Below are 22,097 nucleotides of genomic sequence, written 5' to 3' on the forward strand. Positions count from 1 at the left end.
AACAATACAAATTGAATAATAGAAAACAATATACATGGAAAAAAGATAAACAAGTAAAATTCATAATAAGAAGGCAAAACAGGTAATCAAGGGGTCTAAAGCAATTGACCTCAACAGCTTTACAATTTTGGCCATCTTTAATGGACTGAAATTAATCATTAATACTGCATCTTTAAATGGGATTATTTGCAAAGTTTGCATATAGGTTACAGTCTGTGTCTTGCTTGTAGAAAAACTGGCACATACACAGGTCATGTTTAAAAATACATCTCTCTAAATCACATATGTTAAGTGGCCTAAATACAAATTTGGCAGCTTTAGCCACATTATAAAACTGGCCACTAATGGATGTCAGGGGCTTGTCTAAAAGGTTTTTCAAATTTTTCAAGGCCTAACAATTCTTTAAAAATTCCACACAATTAAAGACCATCTTACAGACTAATCTTTCAGAGTAACAGACTTGCCAAGTCGCACCACACAAAGAGACAATGTTGGGGGGGGGGGCAACAGGTTCTTGACCCCCAATGGAAGGGGACCCTGCTCATGCAGTACCTCGAGCTGTCAACAGACGTTCCTAAACACTCTCCGATTTGGGCAGATGTGTTCTTTGTGTGTTACGGTCGCTAGTGGTAATGATCGGACCACCCCACCACCAACCATCACAACCCTTCCATCCTCGATCTGCCATGCTTGTGCCAAACAAAATCAAAGAAAACCAGGACCAACTGTGCACCTAAACAAGATTGTCACAAGACCGTTGGGTGAAAAGTACAAAGAAAGAGGCATGGGTTACTGGCATGGTTTTGGAGACTTCCTAAACTGACATAGGCAAGGCCTGCAGCTCTGAGGGCCTGGCCACATTGAGAGGTACCCTATCCCACCCACATCCCCCACCCCCCCCCTCCCCCCATTGTTAGGAGGTGCCCCGCCTCCATCAGGAGGTGCCCTGTCTCTTCTGCTGCTGGGTGCGGATCAGCTCCAGCCGTTTCTTGCACTCGTGGAAGCAGGTGGACAGGCTCTTGTTCTCCTCCGTCAGTTTCTTGTGCTCCTGGACCAGGCGGGAAGTGTTCTGCTGGTCCTTCTCGTCTCGGTCCAGCTCGGCTATCAGCTCCTTCCTGCAGGGACAGGAGGGAGGGGGGGAGTGGGACATTCCACTGAAAAACTGGAGCCAGCGTCCCTGATTTTCTGAACTACAGATGTAAGAATTGAATATGATGCGTGTCCTTCAGTCACAAGCAGATTATTATTATTTTCATCATTTAACTTGCCTCCCTTGTCATTTTTTCCTTCAATTTATTGCAATTGTCTCATTTGAATGTTATGCTCTGGCAATGCTGTCACATACAGTCATGCCAATAAAGCATGTCTGAATTGGATTGAGTGAGATGAGATAGAGAGGGGGAGAGATGATGGACAGATATGGTGAGGAGGAAGGAGGAAGACAGTGGGGGGAGGGAGGGAGGGGTGGGATGGGGAGAACATCAAAAGAAGGACTGAGAGGGAGATTCAGAAGGGACATAAGGACGGGGACAGGGAAAGAGAATTAAAGGATGAAAGATGGAGACCAGGAGAACGAAGGAGTGTCAAGACAATGAAAGGGAGAGAGGGACAATTACAAGAGAGATAGGATCACGGATAGACAGCAAAAGAGAGAGAAACACAGGGTCTTAATTTCTCTGAAAAGCCATAGTGTCATCTCATTAATCCACCCTCCTGATTATCGTCATTATCCCACATTCCTCTCACCAGGGGACCCCCACGGAGATTAAAATGGTTTATCCCAAGAAAAATCTCTTCTTCAAATGATCTAAAGAACTTTCTTCCCACATCACTTGCAATACCCCTCGATCAGGAAACGGCAGAATTTCTGAAGGCTCTTTTCCCTCACTCACTTTCTCTGGAAGAGCAAGGCTATTTCCGTCTGTACTTTCAGGTACTCCTGTGCCATTTTGCAGTGCTGTTCAAACACAGCCATGGACTCTTTGGAGTTGGGACAGGGTGCAAGAGGCTGAAAAACAAACAATGTCAAATAACTACACATTACAATGACATAACAAAACATTATTACATCACTACAAAGCACTGATTTTTATTACAAAAACAACTATAGGAACACCATTTTCATGTAGAAATTATGGGCTGAGGAGATTAACACGAAATGTGGTTTAAAAATAAAGAGCTATATAAAAAAAAAAACATTTTGAGGAGTCATTCGTCAGCCTGCCAGCAAAAGGCCAAGTGTGAACGCCACTACTTCACAAAGCATTCAGTCTATGGTCCCCATAGCAACAGAATAAATCTTGAACAAGAAACATGCTTTTGATGGTGTAATTAGAGAAATCTGACAAGAATTTTTCACACAAGTCGAAATGTCAGCTCGGAATAATCTCCAAGCCTAGGTTTCTGACATTACTGTGCACTGAGACTGAAAAAACAGGAAAAAATGTACTTCTACAATGCACCTGTGATAATCTGGAGTAAATTGACTGGCATACTGTACTGTGATGTTTCCATCTTTCCGTAGATTTAAATGTAGTTTCATCATAAAAATAAAAAATGATTACTGTTAAACAAGGCACTTAAGTAACTTTAGCTTTTGATGGCGTTTGACAATGATTTCTATACATTTTGATAAACATTTTAAATTACAATTTTGGGTCAAATTAAAATTATATTGCCAGTGGCAACGGTGCTTTTTTCTGTTTTGGCAAAAAAACATGCAGAACCAAACTGAACCAAAACTGTGACACCAAAATGACCCAATCGGATGCTCTGAGCCACTTTACCTCATTATTGGTCTTGGAGAACCTCAAGGTCAGCTACTTTTTATTTTCACCTTAAAATCAGTAAGCAATTCCGGTCCAAGAAACCAACTGAGATGAGGTGACTGCGTAATAAACTTCTGTAAAGTATCCATGAAATCCTGGTCTTCCCAGAACGAGGGTCGAGGACCAATGAGCTGACGGCTTATTACCTAAAGCCTGGAGATTTTGAGTTTGAGGAACAGAGGGGGCCAATAAAGTACTACCTGCAGTTGGTGGTCCAGGGTCAGGTAAGCCATGGGAATGGAGTTGTCTGAACCACCAGTATCTAGAGGTGAGCAAACAAGAGATTCATCACTGGTAGAAACTGGCAAGTGTACCACCAACAGGTGTCTTCCAGTATACCCAATCGCTTCTTGTCAAACCTAAAGCTACATACTGAGATCGCAGTTTCCATCTCCGCATAACCAAACTTGTGCTGCGTAGCAGGGTAAAGGGAGTCAGAGTTTTAAAAAGGAAAATTCACCCCAATATGATATTGCATTTTACTGAACCATTTATACTGTTGAAAGGTAATTTATTGGGTCAATTTCCCCTGGGACCTCTAATGGTGCAATTCCTTTTCTAGGAGTACTGAAAATTATTTTACTAGAATTAATTTGTAGGAAAACAGGGAAAGATACAATGAATCAGGCAAAGATAAGCGCTAGGTAAAGGAATAGTGTTTGGAGTTTTAAAAAAGGCATTTCTTATTAAGTGTGTTTTTCAAAATACAAAATACCACCTCCTGAAGGAGAACTATCCCTTTACAGCATTACAAGGCATGGCTTCACACATTCAAATCAATCAAGCCTTCTCACCCAAGCAAAACACTATGATTGGTTGGTATCAGTGATTCAAAGAAACAGTGCGCTCCAGAATTATTGGCACCCGTGGTAAAGATGAGCATGAATAATGGTGTTTATCAGCTTGATTTTACACCCATTTACATCCAACATTTAATTGCTTCAAAGTTATTTTTAAAAACCTTCTTTCAACACAACAGAGTCCTGGGGAAATACTAAGTTGTCATCCATGACTTCCCATTTCACTGGGGCATGAATATGAGGTTACAGGCAGGCCAAGCTCCCTTAGTCATCCATCAACATGGGGAAGCTCGAAGAACACACAAATTAAATGAGACAAACTGTTGCTGACCTTCATAAATAAGTAAATGGCTATAATACTCATCTCCACTATTAATTAAGAAGTTTCAAACAACTTGAACTGTGAAGAACCTGCCTGGAAGAAGACAAAAGTATATTTTGCCCCCACGCAGGAGGGTGGGTGGGTGGTTTGAAAGGCAAAAGCTTCTCTAATTTTCAACAGTCGGAGAATTGCAGAAGTTGGTTACACCGCCTCCAAGCCAAGCTATCTGGAAGGCTTGCCAGAAGAAATCCTCCTCTGTCATCAAACAACAAACTTAAGTTGGACTTTGTTAAACAACACCGAAACCAGAACCTGGTTCTGAGGTCAGATGGGTGGACTGAAACCAGGTTCTAAGGTTAGATGAGATAAAAATAAGCTTTTTGGCAACAAATACCAGAGGTGGGTTTGGCATAAAGAGGCATAGTCATGTAGAAAACAACCTAATCCCCACTGTGAAGCATGGTGGTGGATCTGCAAAGTTGTGGGGCTGTTTTACTCCCAAAGGTCCAGGGATACATGACATCATGGACTACATCAAATACCAGATTTTAGATCAAATTTGGCTGCCTCTGCCAGAAGGCTAAACTGGGTCATGGTCAGTACTTCCAGCAGGACAATTATCCAAAGAATAACTCCAAATCCAGACAAAAATGAGTCACTGACCACAAAATAAAGCTTTTGCAATGGCCATCCCAGTCCCCTAACCTAACCCCATTGAAAACCTGTGGGGTGAGCCAAAGAGGAGAGTCCACAAGCAAGGACCAAGGACTCAAATTACTTTGTGTTAAAGATTTTGTACTCTGAGAAATAGTATCACAATAAAACTATATAATTTTCTCATATTGCTGAGTATATAAAACATTTGATATTCAAAGTTAATGTTATTCACCATTTTTCACTCATTAATTAAGGGTGCCAATAATTCTGGAGGGCAATGTATGACTACAATAGATCCACGCATGGGCCTCATTCCCTCACACTCATGAACATGCAAGCCCCTCCCCCCACCACGGTTGCCATTAGGGGGGAAGGCGAGAGCTGCAGGCCCTACCCGTGGGGTCGTCTGGGGAGAAGCTGTAGCCGCGGCCAGCCTTGTCTGCCGTGATCATCCTGGCACTCGGGCTGGAGGACCTGCTGCTGCCCCTGCTCCCCTGTCAGAGAAAAGGAGCCCCCTTATTACCCAGGAAACCAAACCCATGGAGGGTTAAAAAGGAGACAGCTACTACATGGTGGATGGCACTGGATGAAGCAGCCATTAATACACCACCTCTGTTAAGCCAAAAGTTGCGTGAACACCTTCAAAATGTATCAAACAGGTTCCTTTCCACGTACAGTAATGTATGTCACATCCAATGAACAAGTAGTGGAATTGAACCTGCTCGTTCAAGAACCTGCTAGTTATTTTGCCATGGAAATTAATGTTAGGCACAGCACTGAACTGACAAATACACCCATTTCCACAAATTGTAGCGAGGGTTCTACTTCCTTTGTGAACTTGGCAAACTTGCCGTGACCCCAGTTGTCTCGCAGACGCCTGGACGCTTACGTGTCACTTTGGGGACATCGGGGTGACGCATCCCCCTCAAAACAGCTGGGTGACACACACCCTTAGGAATGCTGGTCTCTAAAGCATGTGGGGGCAGGGAACAGGAATTCCTACACATCTCAATCATAACACAGCCGACACAACAGCAGCAAAAGTTCTTCCTTGGTCCAATGGGAGACGCCATATAAAGCAGGCACGTGCTCAGTTCTGATGTTAAAAAAGAAATTTGTTCAATGACACTAAGAAAATTAAATTGAGAATCTACTTGAGCTTAATGCAGGTGCAACCAAGGGCCTGTAGTTAAAAAAAAAAAAGAAACCTTCACACAATGTACTTTTGGGAAAGAACTTGCCACCTGTTATAAGCGGAGATACAGTATCCACTTAATGTTCATTCAAACCTATTTATGGAACTGGGCCAGGTGACCACGTGCTGTCATTTGTCACAAAGGCGCTACATGTCAAAAAGCAAAAACAACAGTCGGAAGTTGCTCACCCAAAACTGCCATGTCATGTGTATACAGACACACGTATGCGCACACACACGCACATACACACAAACACGTATGCACACACATTGCACACACACCCAAAGCCACATACTCTCACTCACGCACCACCCACACACGTACACACAAACGCACGCAAGCACTTAGGCACACACCACACAGACATGAAGTCGCAAACGCACACACAAACATAAACTCCACACACAAAGACACGAAGCCACATGCACGTGCACACACACACACACACACACAAGCGCCCCATACCTGACTGGATTCGGTCCCGAGCCCTGGCAGATCCTGCACAGATCTGCGTCTCTCACAGCTGCCTGTGGAAGAGAGAGGGCAGAGGACAGCAGCGTGAGTCGCGCTCTGCTGGAGGGGAGAGGGAGGGGAGGAGGAGAGGTGAGGCAGGGGGAACAGAGGGACAGCTGTAGAGATTTCACTCTAAACTCATTGGCCTGTGACAGCATGTGCTTCACACACACACACACACACAAACACACACACACAAAAACACAACAATACACATCAAAAACACCAACACCAGCTCAAGTATACACATACACAAACCAGCATGCACAGGACTCAAACTGACACCGGCCACTTCAACAACATGAACAGCTTCAGTCATATGTGCTTGCTTTGGGGGGGCAACATGTGGCTGGCTCTGTTACAGTCCACTCTCTATTACACTGATAAATTTCAGCACATTGTAAATGAAACACCCCCATATAAAATGCAGCATTGCAATCACATCTCAGCGTAAGTGGTACAAGTGTCTTTGTTAGAAAACTAAGGAGCAGGAAGATGAAGACATCATCCTCCTACTCTGTATCAAGATGTGACAATCCATTGTATGAAGAAGTGCAAGTCCACTGGTGTGCAATTACTGCGAGGCAGGAAAATAATCATTGCCTTGCCTTCCAACTTGGTTCCCACTGCTCCTTTTGCTTTTTCAGTCATTTACTTCATCTTTCACATGCCTTCCACCAATATACTGTATGTAACATTCCATACCATTCATGGCTAGTTAGGGGCATTGCTTAATGCTCAACTTCAAAAAGATTATCATGTGCATAAAACAGTGGGTCTGTTTATGGTCCATTAAACTATTACTACAACAAGCAGCATAATACTTGAAGACTATCCACTACACAAATGAACACACACTTCTGCTAGGACTACATTGCTATATACTCTACAGTAACAGCAACAAGGCCACTGAAGTATTCATGCATAAACTTTTCAGTAATTAACAGTGTAATGAATGACCGATCATATAATGTGATGCACAATTATTAGTTATTAAATGTTTTGCATTAGATCTGCTGGAAAGGGATTGGGTCACTGGCAATTAGCATTTCATGATCTTACGGTACTTGTGTGGTGTGCTTCTTCATGAACACATGGATGCATTTATCATCACTGTGCACTTTTAATTTTTCAGTTTGATAAATGTGATACAACAGACAATCCTCTCCAAGCACAAGTAACTTCACTGCAAAAACTGAAATATTAATGGGCACTGTTAACTTACATTCAGACAAGAACACTTGTTTGTATGGTATCAAGATTGATTTTCTTACCTAGCATGTTTCTATTAAGATAATTTATCTTAACTTAATATTATATTGCTTATTTTCAGAAATTTAATCAAGGACATTTTTCTTACCCCATTAGCAGGCAAATTTGCTTATTTTATGCAAATTGTTCTCAGATCATAAATGATAAATTAGGCCACTGTGGTTCAGTGAATCAAGCAATGTTGATAATGCTATTGCAGATACTGCAGAACCATTACATAACATCAATGTTCAGAAGGGCCCAGACTGGGCTGTTCACGTATCATCATGTGATTACTTACATTATTTTTCCTTACTTGACAGGGACGACATGCAGTTTTCATCATGGATGTTAGTGCATCCAGTGTACTGTACTGGATAGTCAACCAAGAGGCCAAGTTTCATCTGTAGGCACTCAGCAGGCCACAGATGTAGAAGGTCTCTAGAACATTCTGCATAACTTTGGTCTCTTCGATGAATACCTTCCCCCGCCCTCCGACCTAGCCTGTTGTTCTGCACTGGCAACGTGGATACACCTTATCGACCACAAGGGGCACCAACAAAGGAAGACGCAGGATTTACCCTAGAGACTGCAGACATAGCTCCTTCCCTTTAATGACGTCAATTCTGATCACGCAAAATTTTGTGGGACTCTAGGCTGCATTCAGAACCAGCATTATCAGGATTAAAGCCATATCACGGCACTGCAGCATGTAAGAGTGCTTCAAGGATTCACTGCTCAAGTGCCAAATGCATTCACTGGTCCTTCTCTGAATTTAACAACACTCAAGCCTGTGTTCACAAAGCCCCTCTCGGTAAGAGCGCTGATCTAGGATCAACCTTCCCTTGCCCACATCCAACCCTTATACATTTTGATTCAAATGGCTAAACTGATTCTAGATCAGCTCTCCTACTCTGAGATGCTTTGTGAACATGAGCGTCAGCATTGCGAGTGGAGCCTTCTGCAAGACTTTACAAAGAAAGGCTGGATTCACCATATTAGAAGGATTTTTTTAAAGTCGTGGGTTGCCTTATAAGGACCTTGCAAATGTCACCACTGCTAAGAAGATCAGTTACTCAGTCATTAACGGTCACCCACTGGTATTAACTAATCAGCCATCAATTAGTATTAACCCAACAGCCAACACAATACACAAGAGAGTTAAGCAATCACGTGTTGCTCCCAGTCCAACATGCCGTATATCCTCTTAAACCATATCGTTACCATGAGAAAACGTCTCACAAGCCATAGTGGCTAAGGAGTCACATGCTATGAGATAATCTGGGCAAATATGGAGCAATGCTCCTATAGCCCTCATATTTTCTTTGCTTTTGTTCCCAAATTAATCTAATGCAACCTAATGCAACATTTACAGCTTGCTTGGTAATCAATCACTGTACATAGTCCCATTGACTGTGATTTGCACATAACCTCAGTGTGAGAAGCTAATTCATATAAAGGACATAATCTGCATATCATTTAAGAGGTTATGTCATCAAGGATATGGTTACTGTTTGTCTCTGAATAACTCATTTTTGCAAATTACACCATTTATGTTTATTTTTTTGTGTTTCATAAAGATTTTAGTACAGCACCTTTGCTGGATCCTTCTTTTCTACAAACTTCCATTCGCATTTTCTAAAGGACTAATTAAATCCACAAAAAGCTGTAGTGATCATGAGATGTGGATGATGATTCTTTTCACACCTGATTGGCAGAGAGAAATGGCATCAACCGATCATGGCCAACCACCATAACAACACTCTTAATTTAGCATTTCATATCCACCATCTCATGTCTTGAGATACTTATTTACATAGTATTAATGGATTCAGAATTTCTGATTTCCTAATGTCAAACCCATTTGAAAAGGGAAAGATTTCAGTTGTGTGCGAGAGGACAAAAAATAAGGGTCAGAACTAATCCATGACATATTAAGTTACTGTTATACTGTTACTACAGTTACACACTGAGGAGGTGACTGGATGTTCTCTACATTAAGGAGTGCTACCTAGTGGAAGGGGAATCTAAAATGTCTGAGACCTCGAGCATCAAGCAGGAGAGTCACATGCCAGAGTCAAGCAGATGCAGACCAACCAGCAAACCCAAATGGCACAGGCACCACCCACCAGCACCGATACTGCCCACTAGCACCGATACCACCTGCCAGCACCGATACCTGTGAACAGGAACTTGGGGACCTCTGGTACGGTGCCAAACGAGGCTGTTTTACGATGCCCCCGTTTGTATGGGGGTCGTGCTGTGAAAAACACACACAAGCAGTCTGTAGTGGGCCAAAGCAGGCTAGAGTACATTAAAGTGTAAGTCAACACAGGGCAGAAAACTGTTGTTGGAAAACTCTCGACAGGTTAAAATTTTCAACCTGATTGCACTGCTGGCCACACCCAATCAGTGATGTCATTACAGGTATTAAGGCTCAGCTGTCAATCTGCTTTGACATCACTGATTTAGGTGTGGCCAGCAGCGCATCCGACCTGAAAATTTCAACCCATAGGGAGTTCTGCTACAGCAGTTTTCTGCCCTGTGCTAAGTTACCCTTCAAAGCAGGATGCAATAGAGCAATGGTGGCTTGTAAGGATGTCCACAGGAGTTCACTACTGTTGTTCGTGGTCTACAACACGTGGAAAACTGCCGAATCTTGTGAAGGCAAACTGAACATAATATAACCACACAGCTGGTACAACTGTATCCGCAGTCAAGCAGTGTGGTTGTGGTCACAGCAATGCAAACCTCAAATGTTCTTTCAGTACTTTTCTGTTTAATAATGTTAAAAAAAGACCACAGTGAAAGGAAGGAAAATGCTGAGCTTTGGCAAAGCACTGCCCACTTACAATATGCCCACCATTTTGAGAAATGGGAAATGCTCAGTTAACTAATTTAGGAAGAACAAAATTAACTCTGAACACTTCAAAATGTACCAAGAATAACAAACTCTAATACTACAAAATGTATGACTGAAACAAAATCAATATATACTTTACACAATGAAACACTTTGGAATCACTGTATATAAAGTTGATGAAATTTACACAAATGTCAGAGCATCGCACAATCACCAGTGTGCCTCATTTTACCCTTAGACCCCAGAGGGTTAAAAACAGGTTCCAATATGCTTAGAGTTAACGGACCTTACTTAATGTTGCCTGTGGGTCTCACAGTGAGTACTGACCCTCTATGTGATATAGCCTGCTAGTCGTAAAGATGGCTTTAACTTCTCTATGGTGTTAACTGTGGGTCCTAAAACATCTTGACTCTCTGTAGTGCTTTACATGTGCATTCAAAGTTGGCCCCGACTCTCTGTGTAGTGTAACCTGTAGGTCCTAAAGTTGGCCTAGTCCTTTCTGTAGTGTAATTTGTGGGCTCTAAAGATACCCAAATCCTCTCAGTAGTGATACCGGTGGGTCCTAAGGTGCATCCAAACACTTGCCTTGTGTTAATTATACATTCCAAGTTGTCCCAGACCCTCTCTGCTGTGTTACCTGGGGTTTCTTATGGTGGCTGGACCCTCTCTGCAGTGTTACCTGAGGGTCTTAAGGTGGCTGGACCCTCTCTGCAGTGTTACCTGAGGGTCTTAAGGTGGCTGGACCCTCTCTGCAGTGTTACCTGTGGGTCTTAAGGTGGCTGGACCCTCTCTGCAGTGTTACCTGAGGGTCTTAAGGTGGATGGACCCTCTCTGCAGTGTTACCTGAGGGTCTTAAGGTGGCTGGACCCTCTCTGCAGTGTTACCTGAGGGTCTTAAGGAGGCTGGACCCTCTCTGCAATGTTACCTGAGAGTCTTAAGGTGGCAGAACCCTCTCTGCATGTACCGTGGTCTAGTGCGACCTCTGCGTGTTACCGGAGTCTTAAGGTGGCAGACCCTCTCTGCAGTGTTACCTGTGGGTCTTAACGTGGCTGGACCCTCTCTGCAGTGTTACCTGAGGGTCTTAAGGAGGCTGGACCCTTTCTGCAGTGTTACCTGTGGGCCTTAACTGTCCCCGTTGTGTTAAGTGTGCGTTCTAAGGTTGCCCTTGTGTTACCTGCAGGTCCCAGCGTGCCGCGGTACTCCAGCTCTGACAAGTCAGCGCTCATTCGCTTCCCTTCGCAGGGGGCCAGGACCAGCGTCCGTCCAGACAGGCTCTCCACACTGCTTCCCCTGGACAGAGGGAGACCTGGGCGCACCGTCTCCCCCTGCGAAACACAGATTAGCACTCATCAGCTCGTTGAACATCATTAGAACCTCATTTATCCGAACCCCACGGGAATGATGGTCATTCGGGAAACTAGCAATTCATCCCAATGTACCAAAGTTTTTAAAATTTGATTGTATGCTTTATGCACCTGGGAGTATTTGACTGTCGGACATGCGGACGCTCACTTTGTGGCTTTAAAAGGCCTTGGAAACAGAAGCAAGGTAAGCTGCTGTACCTTCGGTTTGAAGTGAGGTGCAAACTTGGTCTCCATGGTCTTGATGGTGTCATTTCTCCCCTGCTCCAAGTTTCCATCACTTTTATTGCTGTTGGAGGTGTAGTCCAAGTAGGACCCTGGGAAAATAAGATTTTCACAAATAAATAAAAAGAATGCTGAATATATAACACATTCTCTACTAAAGAAAGTCCCTCATACTCTTGTGTCGCATATTTTAATAAGTACCTGTGCTGGTGGCTGAGTTACACTGTCCGTCATCTGAATACTGGTATGGGTACTGCAGGGGTTCATCAGATCCTGGAAAGTACTGAGGAGAGACAGAAAAACATTAAGCCTTCAACAACTGCCATCCATGCTCAGATACTGGATGGTATATTATTCTCACTGGAAGGTATATTATTCACCTGCCAAGTACAATCTGGTACATAGTTCATATTTCAAAGCGTATCCATTAATACAGCTTGATACTCAATCAAACCTAACCAAATACCCACAGTCTGGACCAGAACATTCTGGCGTCAGACCCAGCTTCCTCTCATAATCTCCAGTGACGCTACCTTCATCAGGTGGGTCATGATCTTCACAATCTCCTCCATGGCCGGGCGCTGAGACGGGTCTTTGGACCAACAGCGTGTCATCAAACTCTCAATGGGTTTGGGGAGGTTCTTGATCAGGGGAGGCCTCGTACCTGAGTGAGAGTTAGATTATCTAAATTAGCGAATCAGTCGCAGCACACGAAAGCTCTCCATCGATTTCAGGGGTTCATTACTCTCCACGGTGATTACAATGTCTCACCCTCCATTACTTCACTGCACTTTCCCACATAAAAATCTGTTCATTTGAATTGTGCATTTGAATTTGACTCCTGAATTTGAATCTTGGCCCATGTTAAGAAGTTGTGCTTTTCCTCACAACGAAGATCAAACATCTTCGACGTTGGTCCTTGCAAATATATAAATAAAAATGGCAAATTAATTAACATCTGAATCTCACCGTTGTGCACTGCCCACATGATGCGGAAGGCGGGGCCACCGATCTCATCAAAGGGCTTCTTACGGGTGATCACCTCCCAAAGTATGATCCCCCAGCTGAACACATCACATTTCTCACTGTAGTTGCTGCCTGAAAACACACAATACACTACTTGAGTCAGACATCAGGCTCCTACACTGTAATATATAATTGCACTTTTCCAGGGAACACTTGAAGGACACATTAGGGCTACTGTTTGAAAATCTATCAATTGTTGACCTTAAATGACTGGTAACTATTAACATTATTGCACAATTATAAAGCAACTAGTGATCATCTAATAATGATCAAACTGGATTATGTCTGTAATATATTTTACCTAATTGCAGTTTAAATTTGCTCTTGCTTCTACGTAGTTGCTGCCTGCCATGTCACAAGAATATCTTTGCTCAGAATGACCTGTGTTATACTGTGCACTTGACAAATAAAAACACTTTGACTTTGACACTTTGACTTTAAATTAATACATTGCTTATTAAAAGGCCCATGAGAACAACTGATTACAAATACAGTTCAACTGAGAGAATACAAGTACATAGTGAAGACTTGCTTATGAATATTCATAAAATGATGTGCATAAGCACAGAACACCCATTGGCACCATTACTGTCCTTGGTTATACCCATTCACAAAAAAGTTTGATGAATCAAATTTGAAAGTCACAACCTCACCAATACAGGACAGATGGTTAAATATCATGAATTTAGAGTATCTGATTGGCCCACTTCATCAGAAAGTTCATGTGAGCTGCAGTAACCTCCTCAAATGTTCGATCACACTTGCCTTCGAACACCTCTGGTGCCATCCAGGCGGCGCTCCCTTTATTGTTGGTCATGTGGGTCTGAATGTCGCAGGCGGTGCCAAAGTCGCATATCTTCAGGACAGTTCCCCCAGCGACAAGCAGTAAGCTGAAACAGATGCAAATCGAAGGCCCAATTTCAGTCAAAGCTGCAGAAGAAGACGAGGCAACAGCACCTCACAAACAATCAGTCTCAGATGAGGATCCAACACCTGAGTCGAGATGATGCTAAAGTCACACTTTCAAGTTAGCAACCACCAAACAAAAAAGTACAGGCCATCTAGGTAGCGATCTATATGCCACACTGTTTTCAATTTGACAATGGACATTTGAGATACAAATACATTTTCCCCACTGTCAAACATTACATTACAGGCATTTTTAGTAGACTCTCTTATCCAGAGCATAAACAACATCTTACATAGCATTTACATTGTATCCATTTTATACAGCGCGATATATATACTGAAGCAATGCAGGTTAAGTACCTTGCTCAAGGGTACAACGGCAGCATCCTACCCAGGAATCAAACCTATGACCCTGTGGCCATGTGGTCATCTCCACCATAAACCACACCACCATAAAAAAATAAATCAATAAAACAAAAAATAAAAAACATTCATGTCAATGGCTAGAAGACTTGGCCGCAAAAAAACCAGGACAAGGAAAAACAGGGTTGCTCTGCATATGAATGACCTTACGTGCTGGTCATGCGGTCATCGCCACCCTAGACGGCCCTCACAGACATTCAGCGGCCTTCACAGACATTCGGCTGGAGTTCTCGGGGAATGATTCACGCCAGCCAATCCCGGAGCCTTGCCAGGCGCGTTCTGTTGTCAGCATCTCGTAAATAACGCCGGCGGCACGTCCGCCCGAGGGCAGCGGCGTGCTACGAAAACGCCCTCGTGCCCAGTACCACTCAGCGGAGTGCCCGCGCGTATCTGAACACTGCGCCCGCGATGACAACGTAGGCCGTAAACTACGCAGCGGAGTTCAAATGCTCCACATCTGTTTCGCGGAACGCAGGGACTGAAGGCCAGTAATATAATCGCTAAAGGAGTTATGGGGGGGGCAGAGAGAAGCAGCCAGGAGGATAAGGGTGATGGAAAGTGAGAAAGAGCAGGAGCATGGCAGCGAGGCAGAGAAAACAGGGGAAATGAGGTGAGAGAGAACAGTAGAGACAGCGGGTGAGAGATAGTCAGAGAGGGTGAGAGGAGAAGAATACGAAAGAGCAGGACAGCAGCGTTTCACCAGCTCTGCTGTGGATTAAATACACAACTCAATTGTCAATAGCATAGCATTAGTATTATGGTTAGTGAACAGGGCTTGTAACCCAAAGGTTGTGGGTTAAATTCCCAGGTAAGACACTGCTGTTTTACCATTGAGAAAGGTATTTATCCTGAATTGCTTCTGTATATATCCAGCTGTAATAATAATAATAATTTTTAAAAAGTCACTCTGGCTAAGCCTGCTAAATACCTGAAATGTAATGTAAACCATTAAGGCAAAGAACCTGATTTTTTTCCCTGCTCTGTCTTGTCACTGACACAGACACATTGGAGGATTTATTATCACTATTGTACTGAGCTGCAGGTGGTGTATTTTTTCCCTTTAGTGGGAATGTTACAGAACCCCATGGAGAGAGATACATACTTTGGTGGTTTCAGGTCTCTGTGAATAAGGGCCTTTGGCTTCATGCCATGGAGATAGGACACTCCCTGTGAGCACTGCAGACACCAGCTCATAGCGTGGGAGGCAGTGTAGTAAGGCAGTGGCTCAGCTCCATGGAGCACTGTAAACACAGAGCACAGTCACAAACAGTTCTCAGAGAAAGGTCACTGCATTCATCCAGTTCAGATCACACTCACTTACGTTCCTGCTCGAAACAGTGTCACTGGAGCGGTCCCTATCAGAATTTGGCAACACACAGTCCTTCTCTCGCAACAGTCACAAACACAGACTGCATAACACAGTCATGTACCGCTCCTTTAAGAAAACGGGCACTCCTGCAGTTTCCACCAAAAAATGGCTAAACATGACTTTCTCCAGAAGTTTCTCAGAAGATCGTTTTCCACCACAGGAACCGTTTACGGAACTCAGGAACTAAAGTCAATTTTTCCACAGGAGGAACCATTGCTGATTTTGGTTCCTGGGGCGTGGTTTCTATTCCCCTTTTTAGTCCCTGCTCCTGAGGTAGTACTTTTCTAAGGTCCGTAAACAATTGGGGCTGAGCTTTGAGGACTGAACATCGCTGATTGGTCAAACACAATAATCGCAAGTGATCTCAAGCAATCTCAGGTCATATATGTCACCTCACAATACTGAAATGAACACTGACAAACATCAGCTTAGAGCAGTTAGATCTTTATCTCATTTAACTGGGCTGACGAGACACAGGTGATTACATTAACACAGATTGATAAGGAATAAAACACTGCAAAGATTTACCGTTGTACAAAGATCCTCCTTCAGCGTATTCCATAACAAGGCAGACCTATTGTTAAAAGAAACAATCAGTGTGTTTAACAGGACTGCAAATGAATCGAGGTACAATTCTAAACCAGGACTCACACTTTAAGCTTTACATCTCACTTGCTTCCAGTTTCTCTGAAACTACAGCTGTGCATGCATGTATTCCACAAAAAAGCAAGACTGAATCTTTTTCTGACATTAGTTTTTGCTGTGTAAAAGACTCATTTCCAGAAAATGGGAAAACATTTCTATGCCCCACCTGGCGCACAGTAATGTCTGAACTTGCAACAGGAATGCCAATGCTGTTTTCATTGCTTGAGCAAAACACTAAACAGTACTGCTTCAATAACACACACAACTCTGTAACTTATTTTTAAACCATATGAGTATAAATAAGCACGGAACCGTCCAGACCCAAGGCACAACTCACTTCCGCAGACACATTTTAGCTGGCACCACCTGCGCATGCGTCCCACAAAACGTCCCTCAAAGGTTGTCCGTGAGTGAGTGACCACAATTTGCCATGCATAGGAAAAATATAGGATGATCTGTTGAGCATAAAAGAAATATCTAACAAAATATAACTTACCGGATTGTTACAGGAGCCATAAAGCTTAACAATGTTAGGATGATTTACACGAGAAAGTTGGCGAAGCTGAGGAAGGGGAGAGGAGACAGAAGAAAGTATTCAAATTGGTTCACTTCAAATGACAAACCAAGCAAGGCAGACTAACCACAGGCAACATAAACTAACAGACAATTTAACCTTCTTTGTTAGAGCTTTTAGCATTAACCAACTAAAAGGTGCTGCTACTGCTATTGTTTAAACATGTTGACGCCCATTGAACAGAGAGCTACTCAACCTTGTGGTTGCTGCAAATACATTAGCAATAAAGAACAATTCTAGTTTTTTAATTTCAGAGTTTTTGAGTCTTGACTCAATGATATGTTCAAAGCCCTGAAGGCTACAGGGTCCCATAATTAAAATACCACCACAAAGTGTAGCTGTTTTAGCTTGTACAAGTGTTACTAGGAGGATGTGAGTGTACTGAGTGGAATCTGCCAGATGGTAGGAAAAACTACGCTGCAGGAATTACTAGCGGGAGAACTGAAATGGCTCAACTACTATGAACAATAAAGTGCCATTTCCACACCTCTAATGTCACATAGAACGCACAGGACAACAATGAAGCTAATGGATGTCATTACCTCAACTATGAAAGCTTTTCGTTCCGATTCACTTTCTATGGTCTTGATGGCAACGTCTTTGCCTCTCCATTTGGCTTTGCAGACCACTCCAAATGCCCCCCGTCCCACCACCTGAAGTCAAGTGGCAAATGGTAAAATGTTTTTAAAAAGACACGGTAAGCATACACCTTATCGAGAAACCCAATGATGTTGATTAAATGATGACCAAACATTTGAGTTGGACTTAAAGGGATGGTTTTCATTGGTTCAGGCTGTGTGTACATAAGGGCATCTTAGATATTTGCATAAGTTTCTGATGACCTGCCAATAATATCAAAATACCCATCAAGCAACTCCAAAGTAGAAATGTTATGTTTCCAGAGCCTGCACATATGAATACATACATTGTATAGTGTTTATTCATAATTGCATACATAAATATCAGTTTTTATATCACGTAGGTACATCTTTCCTTGAGCATAATGGTCCTGGGTTGTGTGGGAAACAGGAAAACAGTTCTAAACAGAAATATTGAATGTAATTTTTAGAGTATAATCATGGAATATACATGTATAACCTCTGAAGGTAAAACACTGTTTTACACTGGGCGACATAGCTCAGGAGGTAAGAGTGGTTGGCTTTCAGTCGGAGGGTTGCCAATTCGATCCCCCGCCCTGGGTGTGTCAAAAAAGTCACCTAACCCCTAATTGCTCCCAACGAGCTGATTGGTACCTTGCATGGCAGCCTTTCACCGTTGGCGTGTGAGTGTGTGTGAATGGGTGAATGAGAGACATCTATTGTAATTATTTTGGATAAAAGCGCTATATAAATGCAGTCCATTTACAACCCATTTACCATTTGTTGTACAAGTTGCTTGGATCTTACGTGAAATGCATTTTCTTGATTTAGACCACAAACTCAGATCATTGTAAAGCTAGCAGGTTGTCTGAAACTTCTGTAGTACTTAAAATACCCTTCATCACATGTATTAAAAATTGCCGGGGCTAACTAGAAACCCATCAAAACTGAAATATCAAATAATTTCAGAAAGTAAAGGGCTTATTTAATTATTTAAGAGTTACAAGTTCATTTTCAGGTTATCCAACATATGGTGAAAAACAGAATGATATCCCTACAAAAATAACATTCTCTGGCTGAAGATCCCCACCCGAAAACAAACGAGTACATGAATGTTTAAATTGTGATGACACTGTGTCATGGATTACAGCAATTAGGAAAACACAAATTAAATTATTTTAAGGCAAACATACAAAAATGCATTTTTATTCACCTATCCACAGCAGAAACAAGGTAGCCTAAATTACAAATCAAGCACAATTAAATCTCAAATAGTCTTGCCTTATATGCAGTCATAATTACCTTAAATGGTCCCATCTCAAAATTTCCAAAATCAGCTTCATATTTTGTATGCATACAGTCTAGGCGTTTCTCATCACAAATAAAGTGAAAGTGCGGACTTATTATGGAAATATCCAGTGTAATAGATTCGCAAACATTGTGTTTCCATATATGCCCATCTACAGTTATAAACTTTAAACTTCAATGATCCTATCTCCAAAATGCTCTTCATGCTTGGTATGCATATAGTCTGGACACTGCTCATTACCAGTCAGATGAAGACAGTCAACTAATTAGGGAAGAATCCAGTGTAATGGACTCTCTGAAATAGTGTTGCCATATATGCCCATACACAGTTATAATGTCATTCAATGGTCATATCTCCAAAATGTCACAGTAAATCAGCTTCATATTTGGTATGCATATGGTTTGGGCCTCGCTTATCACAAATTATGTGAAGACTAATTATGGAAATTACAAGTGTAATGGAATCTCAACAATATATGCATATAATGGCATTAAATTGTCATATCTCTAAAATGTTACAGTAAAACGTCGTCGTTTTTGTTATGCGTGCAGTCAGTACACTGCATAACACAAAACCAATGAAAGCACAATTATTGGTAAATTTTATGCAATGCGCTCTCAAAAATAGTTTTGGCATACATCCCTATAGACAGTTATAATGATCGTAGATTACCATTTCTGTTCGGGCAAAGATGCAAGTCGGTGTGTTTGCGTATGCTTAGTAGGTAGGCTATACACGCGCACATATATTTGACAAGCAGATATGACCGCACATTCTCTAAGAGCGGATAGACTGGGGCAGTTTTAAAAGTATGGTACTTTAGGCGTGAAATTGGTAACTTTCCGTAGCGATGATAAGACTGAATGCCAACTTACTCAGTCTTAGCGGAAAAAATAGCCAATACTTTAAAAACACGACTGGTCTTAATATATTTAAGTATTTATTGTCTTGCTGACCAAACTTACCTCTTCAACTTCAATATCACCATATTCAATTTCTTCAAAGGGGTAGCCATGTGGTGTTTCCAGCATTTCAGAAGATGGTGTAGACATCGCTGGAGACCAAAACAAACAACATCCGGGGTTTAGCCCTGATTCCAGTCCAGTGTTATCTGCATTCAAAAAATCGATGAAACCCCTCGGCAGGTCAGATTCCTACTTTATGAAGTTATCAAGTTAAGCAAACTAGTCTGCTAAATTAACCTACCTGCCTAGTTAAAATAGTTTGCTCATAGCCATGTTGCAGCTGACTATCGCAAAGTAGATACAAAGCGGCATTAGCATTATGAAACAATGATAAAATAGTTATTTCACATTAAACTGATACCCGTCCCTAAAGTAAAAATAAATTGTAGGCTACTGTTTTTAGTTAATAGCTAACTAGGCCGCTTGCTGGCCTGGTTACAACCTAGCAACTGGGAGATGGAAGTTGTAGCCGTCCTCCGCAGACAGATTTTTCCACATCGACGCAGTAGCCAGCGTGAGTCATGGAGCACGGAATAGCTAACGGAAACAGTAATCAAAAATATTCACAGCTTGCAAACTAGAACATTGGATACAAACCGTAGATTCTTTAGGTCCATTTGATATAACGTTACTTGTATAACTGTTCCGTATAACTCCAGTTACTGTTAGTCTAACTATCTGCAGTTGGTCCAGGAAGTAGCCTACGTGTGCCTTTGCTTTCTGCTCCGGGGTTTAGCATTCGAAAGGGGTCCACCAAGGCGGCGCTGTGCTATTGCAGACGAGAGAACTCCAAAAAAGAATCATGCATAACTATCCATAAATGTCCAGATATCCGTTTCGATATTTAATGAATTGTGACAAGTTAAATAGGCTACTTTGTCCTAGTGTAAAAATCGCATTGTGTTAATCTGGAATAGAACTGACAACCCTGTAGTTATAGTAAAGCCCATGGCATTTTTGGGGCATACATGGACATTATCCTGATTTCATTGTGATGCAGTTTGTAAGAAGAAATAAAGAAGGAAAATGGTAAAAAAAAAAAAAAAAAAAAAATTTAAATGATGTCTGCTCAGTAACCCGAACACAGCTCTAAATTTAGCCCCGCGATTTTAGCCGTAGTTTGTGACAGCTGCGAGCCACCTGGACCAATGCAAACAACAGTTGCTAATATTTAATGAGGACAGTTTGGGACCCCGCCCCTATCACCAGATGGAAAATACTATCGTAGACGGAAAGAATGGCCAGCAACAGTTTATTAGGTAACATCATTCTTGGGCGTACGTCGTTTAGAAACGATGTAATATTCTGCTTCTTTCTCAGGGTACTGCATTATTTATGCATCTGAATTGTAGCAAACATTATATATAATAAATAAATGAATAAACAAAATTTTAAAAAAGTTCAACAAAATTGTACTGTATCTGGAGGTGGAAAACTGGAAATAAATGAAAGAAAAACCTCTCCTATTTCTACGTTAGTATGCATTCTACTGAGAATAGTGGCCTGATGTTGCTGTAGGCTATTTATTTCAAACACTACACTGTGTTGAACTGAAAGAGAGACCTGAAAGTTAAGTTTGAAACTCGGGGTGGAATTAAGGGGTTAATGTCTACAAAGCACAGTGCAGTATAGATAGATATATAGGTTTTCAGAATTTCAGAACTGGTCATTCCATCATTGTATTGTAAAGTATCTAAATCCAACATAAACATGTCTTTGGGGTGTTTCATGACACAAAATAAATGAATAAATAAGCATTATTTTTGAATAACATTTTTACCAAATTTCATAATCTTATAATTCTTGCAAAGATTGATTTGAAGTGAGTACTTTTCTGTGTCTCTACTACAATGTTCGGTCTTAAAAGAGGAAATGAAACATTAAATCCCCCTCTGTTGTCTCTGTTGCATTGATGATTATTTATCCTAAGGGATGGTTAGATAACAGCTACAGAATGTATCACAAAAACTAAATATGGTCTGTAATAATACATTAAACTGTGTGACCTTGGAATGAGTACAAAAGTCACTTGTCAGGAAATTTATTTACAGTTACAACAGAAAATATTTCACCTGCATCTTTGTCTCTCTTCTCGCAAAGAAAATCACTGCAAGCTAATACCCTGCCAAAACACACACGCACACACACACACTACATTATTACATTACAAGCATATAGCAGATGCTCTTATCCAGAGAGACTTACACAACCTTTACTTAGCAACACACACAAGAATTTCCTAAAAGTCCAAAAAAATTATTC

The 22,097-nt window shown here is 41.8% G+C and overlaps 1 protein-coding gene across 3 annotated transcripts; it reads right to left on the bottom strand.

Annotated features, from left to right (window-relative positions):
* Window positions 1-509: 509 nt before the first annotated feature.
* LOC135253680 (mitogen-activated protein kinase kinase kinase 7-like) lies at window positions 510-20,942 on the bottom strand. 3 transcript variants are annotated; one of them, XM_064333289.1, is made up of 19 exons: window positions 20,433-20,942; window positions 19,836-19,924; window positions 17,505-17,615; window positions 16,885-16,950; window positions 16,272-16,317; window positions 15,477-15,615; window positions 13,804-13,932; window positions 12,986-13,110; window positions 12,550-12,680; window positions 12,218-12,299; window positions 11,993-12,108; window positions 11,605-11,755; window positions 9,747-9,827; window positions 6,660-6,665; window positions 6,269-6,330; window positions 5,002-5,101; window positions 3,029-3,090; window positions 1,893-2,008; window positions 510-1,115 (listed from the first exon to the last, which is right to left on the bottom strand). In XM_064333289.1, exons 2-19 carry the CDS (start codon window positions 19,920-19,922, stop codon window positions 935-937), a joined length of 1,791 nt encoding a protein of 596 aa, XP_064189359.1. In that variant the 5' UTR covers window positions 19,923-19,924; window positions 20,433-20,942; the 3' UTR covers window positions 510-934. The 3 variants fall into 3 exon arrangements, with proteins under 3 accessions (XP_064189359.1, XP_064189350.1, XP_064189342.1); XM_064333280.1 differs by lacking the exons at window positions 6,660-6,665; window positions 9,747-9,827 and having other exon boundaries at window positions 19,836-19,981; window positions 20,433-20,936; XM_064333272.1 differs by lacking the exons at window positions 6,660-6,665; window positions 9,747-9,827 and having other exon boundaries at window positions 20,433-20,934.
* Between the last annotated feature and the right edge of the window lie 1,155 nt (window positions 20,943-22,097).

Source organism: Anguilla rostrata, chromosome 1 (assembly GCF_018555375.3).
Source record: "Anguilla rostrata isolate EN2019 chromosome 1, ASM1855537v3, whole genome shotgun sequence".
NCBI lineage: Eukaryota > Metazoa > Chordata > Actinopteri > Anguilliformes > Anguillidae > Anguilla > Anguilla rostrata.

Bases quoted from the DNA above. Each gene is read 5' to 3' on its own strand.
- LOC135253680 (XM_064333289.1), bottom strand. From the start codon at position 19,922: ATGTCTACACCATCTTCTGAAATGCTGGAAACACCACATGGCTACCCC. The intron at 16,951-17,504 runs GTAATGACATCC...CCCCTTCCTCAG, and splicing joins GAAAAGCTTTCATAGTTGAG to CTTCGCCAACTTTCTCGTGT. The intron at 12,109-12,217 runs GTACTTATTAAA...TTATTTTCCCAG, and splicing joins TAACTCAGCCACCAGCACAG to GGTCCTACTTGGACTACACC.